The sequence below is a fragment of the Seriola aureovittata genome, chromosome 23 (assembly GCF_021018895.1).
Source record: "Seriola aureovittata isolate HTS-2021-v1 ecotype China chromosome 23, ASM2101889v1, whole genome shotgun sequence".
Lineage (NCBI taxonomy): Eukaryota > Metazoa > Chordata > Actinopteri > Carangiformes > Carangidae > Seriola > Seriola aureovittata.
Window position 1 is genome coordinate 11,269,335 of NC_079386.1, and position 6,000 is coordinate 11,275,334.

General features: G+C 41.4%; 1 protein-coding gene across 1 annotated transcript in view; it reads right to left on the minus strand.

Annotated features, from left to right (window-relative positions):
• Positions 1-500: 500 nt before the first annotated feature.
• The window catches only part of pcolceb (procollagen C-endopeptidase enhancer b), an 8,579-nt gene continuing 3,079 nt past the window's right edge, over positions 501-6,000 (minus strand). The window contains exons 3-9 of the mRNA XM_056368512.1: positions 5,132-5,390; positions 4,533-4,657; positions 3,410-3,546; positions 2,721-3,322; positions 2,505-2,585; positions 2,003-2,173; positions 501-1,608 (exon numbers count right to left, since the gene is read on the minus strand). Coding sequence (XP_056224487.1) covers positions 1,478-1,608; positions 2,003-2,173; positions 2,505-2,585; positions 2,721-3,322; positions 3,410-3,546; positions 4,533-4,657; positions 5,132-5,390 — 1,506 coding nt within the window. The 3' untranslated portion in view covers positions 501-1,477. The remainder of the gene's footprint in view (positions 1,609-2,002; positions 2,174-2,504; positions 2,586-2,720; positions 3,323-3,409; positions 3,547-4,532; positions 4,658-5,131; positions 5,391-6,000) is intronic.

The window sequence follows — 6,000 nt, forward strand, 5'->3', positions numbered from 1 at the left end:
TTTAGATGTTTTGGGCTTACTGTATGTTGCCATTTCTATCTCAGTCTTGCTACTGAAAGCTTTTAGGGAGCTTTCTGGAAAGTTTGCAACCTGTGTGGGCAGTTAGTGTCTCTGTTTCACTGTTGCATTTTATCTTATGAGTAGCATTTTTCCATGTCAAGACTAATCTTAATGTACCTGAGGCAGCTCATGTATCCATCTCCTCTGGAGGTTTGATTTATCAAGTTACTATGCCAGATTGTGACAGAGCTCAACACACTCTGGGAATCCCAACAGTAATAGCAGGTGAGAGCTGTCAGCATAGTTGAAATAAACTCAAAGTATCTACAGCTGGAATATATAATGTAATTGTGTGTGTAAGTGTGATAAATATATGATGTGCAACGTCATCTTTTATTACCTGCTGTCACTCCTTTTCTCCAGTCGGTTACTTGCTGGTAAGGGAATGTACTCAAATTATCAGGAGGAGCGGTTTTGCAGTTTTTTCTTTTTGCTGAGGGAAGCATCTGACTTTTTTGGGGGGATGAGTAGAGAGGATAATTTTTATTGTTTAACAAATTGATATTACAGCATTCCTTTGTGGGATTAATTAAAACAAAAACACTAACAAACAAAGGTTCTAATGTGCACAGTGCGTCATAAAGTTCACAGAAGACAACAATCCTGTCTCTGTTCCAGGGGAGTTATTTTTCTCATCACACTAAATGTTATCCCGTTACAGTGTTTTCTCTTTCACTTTCTTTTGCACCATAACAAAAGATTAGAACATTAAATGTGTCATGTAAAGTTGGAATATAATATATTCTTTTTTTTTCAGGTAATGTGTGTATCTACTCTATTTATGAGCCCAACTACAACAAGGACACAACACAAATTAGCTCCTACTGCAACAAGACGCTCTACATGTTTGCCTTCTGGACCAACAACTTGACATACTGTACATCCTGGTATGTGTGATGGTTATCTCCTGGTGCTGTTGTGGGCAGCAAGAGCATGATGATGATGATGATGATGATGATGATGCACGAAGACCCTTGCAGGGATGAATAAAGTTGAATGAATGATGGTTGAACTAACAACAAACCTAGACAGCAGATCACAATCAGGGTGGTTGGTGGATGTAAAAACCATAAACATAAGAATATTCATCTGTGTTTTCATGTGTGTCGGATATATATTTTCCTTAGAGCAGATCATATATTTTACCATAAAAAGATAATAGATGGTAGACATTGAAATCCCTCCAAGCACCAGTATCACATGGTTTATTGATGATGATGATTGACTGATGATCTTTTAACACAGAAATATTATAATTTACATACAAAATACAAAATATAATACTTAATTTTATGTGTATTATATAAAAATTATCTTTGGATATTTCTAATAATATTTTCAGTCTTTTCAGTCAAGTTACATGTTTTTAGAGAGACAGCTGCGGCTGTTCATGTGACTGGTGAGTTCAGCTGTGGTGTCAGCAGGATTTTCCAGAGAGGTTGGCCAGTGCTTTGGCGTGGATTGGCTTATAGAGGAGAGTGAAGCTGGAGGGGCTGAGATGGCCGTTGCCCTGTGTGTCGACTTTTCCCATCAGCACATAGTTCAGGCCTGGAAAAGAGAGAGAGTGAGAAAAAATATGTCAGAATATGTCAAACGCCAGGTCATGCTCATCAATACCCAAGGAGCTAAATGGGTTCTATAAAGGGCCAAATACCGTATGAAAATGTATGGTAATGTACCAGTACTAGTGTTATAATTATTATTTACAGTTGCAACCTATATATTCAATTATTAATAAGACACATTGGTATATTAATTTATTTATTAGTCTTTAATGATGAGATATATTGGTTAAATAAAGAATCACATCGTCTGCATAGAAGATTTTTGCTCTTTCTGTCCTTGTATTTTGTACTCAGTCAGTTCAATATTCAAATAAGAGGTTAAAGCAAATTGATATTGAGAGCAAGGAAAAGACTGAGAATAGAGTGTTATATTGTACCTTTGCTTAGACCAGGGCATTTCTTGCAGGTGGAGGTCAGCATGACTGACATTCCCGGTCCTGATTTATTGATGTTGAGGCGTCCTGTCTTATAGGCCTTGATGAGGGACACCTCAACAGTTGCTGAGCCCCTCGGACCAGCCGTCAGAGATGTAATCTTACCCGTAATCACTGCAAGAGAGACCGAAATGTAGGACAGAACATTGAAAGAAAAAAAGGGGATGGATGTGGTCACTGAGGAAAATTATATATGATATTCACGCACTTTTATAAATTACAAAGGAATTGTGTTTAAACTTCACTGAACAGTAATGCTTATGTTGTCAGGCCAAACTAAAATTAAAGTTAGCAAGGAAAAAGCTGAGATCAAGTCACAGCAAAATCCTGTTTCACAGAGAGAAATCAAGAACAAACTGGGGAAATAAGTGACAGGTAGAGACGTGAAAATTTATGTAGAGGAAGTTTCGTGAGAATCAGAGGTGCAGCTGATGTTGTGGCTCACCAAAGTCATGAGGGCAGAAGCTGGACTGGAGGGTTCCTGTCCTCTTACAGGCTTGTGTACACAGTGGGTTCAGTGGTAAAGCTAAACACACACAGCAACAAACACACGGGCAAATAATTAAGCACATAAACTTGCATCCTACTACAGGTGTGCACAAATATATACATGTAGGCAAAAAGCAGATTATAAATTTCAAAGTCAATAAATTCCACTCACGTTTCTTGCTCACGACAGGCTTCTTCGTCACTGTCTTGCTTTGTCCCGGTTTAGGTGTCGCTTTAGGTTTGACGATTGGTTTAACTCCGCTCTTAGGGGTTGGCTTTACTCGTTTGACAGCAGGTTTTAAGGTGGGCTTCGTCCTCAGTGTTGGTTTACGCGTGGGTTTAGCCTTGATGTTTGGTTTGAGCACCGGCTTGATAATCTTAGGTTTGGGTGTGGGTTTAACTCTGGGTTTAGGTGCAGGCTTTTTCACAGGCACCTTAGGTGTAGGTTTAGCTGGTTTGGGTTTAGCTGTGGGCTTGACTGCGGGCTTGGCAATAGGTTTGCGTGGAGGAGGTTTCTTCACCAGCGTTTTTTTGGTGGGTTTAGGCTGGAGACCGGGTCTAGGTTTGGGGGTTGGTTTAATGGGTTTCCTGGGCCTCACGGGCACTTTTTGTGGCATGGACGTCGACTGAGGACTGTAAATAAAGTCTCCCCCAGCAGTGGGTGTTCGGGACCCGCGGGGCACACTGGAGTAGAAGGCCATGAAGCCATCTGAGGTAATGCTGAGGTCAGAGACGAACTGGACAAGGAGCTCATTCCCATTGGTCACTATAGTTCTATGTACAGAATAAGAAAAGTAGAGAGTGAGTGAATGAAAAGCAACTTTTATCCCATGTTTTGTGATTTGTGATGAGTAATCTCACTCCGGTGGCCTGTCTCCACAGAATTTCCCAATTCTTCTTGAGTTGTCCCTCTCTCCTCCGTTAAACAACGCCACATAGTCGTAGCGACAGTACGTGTCGGGCTCCAAGTCCAGCTTCTGAAACTTCACCTCGATCACCTGGAAACGAGGTGGCAACATAAACCATATATTTATGACAAGAAATGAAGGATGTGGGCTGCTTCATGCAACTAATTTTCATGAACCCAGTGCAGTGCCGATGTAAGTAGAGGTGGTTGTGGAAGAGAAGGGCCTGACTTCAGAAATACAGACGGGCATTTACTCCCTCTCTTACCCTTTGCCTCCCTCTCCCTTTCCTTACATTCAATCTTTTGGCACACATGAACACGTCTGCTGGCTTTCAATGAAGTCTTTCATTTGAACTTCGTCACAAGGCCGCTGTCACACTCACACTCCCACACAAACATACACACGCACACACACACACACACACACACACACACACACACCACACACACACACACACACACACACACACACACACAAATAGAACCTACATTAGAGACCTGAGGTAAAACATTTCCTTGTGATGGGCCCCTTCACTACTATTTTGATTCCACTTCCTCCTCCAGTTCCAAAACACTTTATTCAACACACCTAGCTGCACCTACAGTTTGAAGTCTTCTAACATTTTGTGCAAGGAAATAACAACTTTAATGCTACTGCAGCTTTTGTTAGTTAGCCTAGCTGATAACTGATTCTTAACACCAACTCCTGCACATTCAGTGTTGGTGTTCATCCAAAATGATAGAAGGTCAGGTGTCTAGTTAGTATTAGTTACCCCTTGATTTCAATCCCGACACAAAGAGTGAGCAAATCACAGCTAACAACATTGAGCCCAGCTGGTTAAGTGACCATGTGATTGTTGGCACTAAAGAGATATTACAAACCTCCCACACAGATTAGATATCTGTTATTAGACATTACTGACATGTCAGCCAGAACAAAAACATAACGTCCAATTAACATAGAGAGGTTTTAAAAATGATTTGACAGTTCACACTGTTTGATTAATGAACCTAAATCAATACAGAAATTCTAAGCATAAGTCTAGTATGAAATACAAAGCGCAGTGATCGGCTTACGTTGCTCGGTTCTACAGAGATGTGCCAGGAGCAGCTGATGCCTGCTGGGTAATCAGAGTTTGGCCAGTTGGGCGTTTTGACAGAGCCCTGTGCTTTGGTCAGCCGTCCTCCGCAGAACTGATTCTCTGTGGGGAAAAAATAAAGAGAGGATGGAGTGATGAAGAGGAAAGGAACAGACGTTAATCAAACCTCCTTCAAATAAGGGAAGGAAGCCCTTTGTCCTGTGGTACTGTACCAGAGGCAAAAGGAAGTATGTAAGTTGCAGTCAGAATTGGCATCTATAAAATGTCAGGTACAGTTTTCTATTATGCTTGATAATGGATTTTTTTTTGTTTTTTAGGGCGATTCTGAGTCACTTGCATAATCCTGACAGACTGTAGTGATTTGTTTTTTCCCCAGACAAAATTGAGTAAGCCTTTGTGAGCGTAAAGAAAGAAATTCAAGTTGTTTTCACCAGATCGATAAAAATATGTAAGAACACCAGCGGAGACACCCCATAGTGCTGCTGTTTATAACGTGTGTAGCTGAAGCCTGAGTGGTTCATTATGGTGTGTGTGTGTGTGTGTGTGTGCGTGTGTCTTAGTTTGTTTTTTGCACACCTTCCACATGTGGCTTCCCTGCGGCGAAAGAAGCCAGAAAGCCTCTTCCGCCGGTGGCGTCGTCCGACACCATGTCTAACATCATGGTGTTGGAGGTTGAGATGAGGGCGCCGGGCCTGAACGTCCCACAGAAGCGGCCCAGCTTCTGCACCAATCGGGTGTGACCGTTGTAGACGTCCAGGTAGTCGTACCGACAGGTGGGGTCGGCCTCCATGTCGAAGAGGCGGAAAGACAGCATGACCACATGACCCTCTGGGACCTGAAGGAGGCGACAGGTGATGTTTTTCAGAGGAAGTACTAAAAAAAAAAACCTAGCATGACCACAGATTATTCAGTGGTATATGATTCAATATTGATATAATCTATCCTGTTGCAACATGCTAAATCTATTTGACAACAAGCTTCTACAACCACAAGGTGCAACTGATCGATTAAAAAAAACTTCCGAGGTTTTCCTCAATGTCTCCTAGATTACATGTCAAGTGTTCAATTTTTGTAAGGACCACAAACCTCTCCTGAGTTGTTTTTAAATTAATTTAAGTCCATTGCTTTAATTAATCTATTAATTTATCAGTCAGTTTATACAAAGAGGCAAATACAAGCTTGTTGGGGCGATGTTGTACAGAGTTATGATCAATGAAAAGGGTTTCAAAAGATTATTTTTGTTGTTTTGTTTGTGATGTTGGTGCGGGCCATCGGCTTCGTTAGTGGAAGTGGAAGCAGGTGTGCATCATTAGGTGCAGTCTGTTAATCTGAGCAGTAAGTGACAGGCCAACGTCAAGTTGTGGTAGAAGGGGTGAAACTGTGCTGCAGTGAATGACCTTCTGTTAAAGTTGGAGCATTCATTAGCATGCATGTAATGTTATATA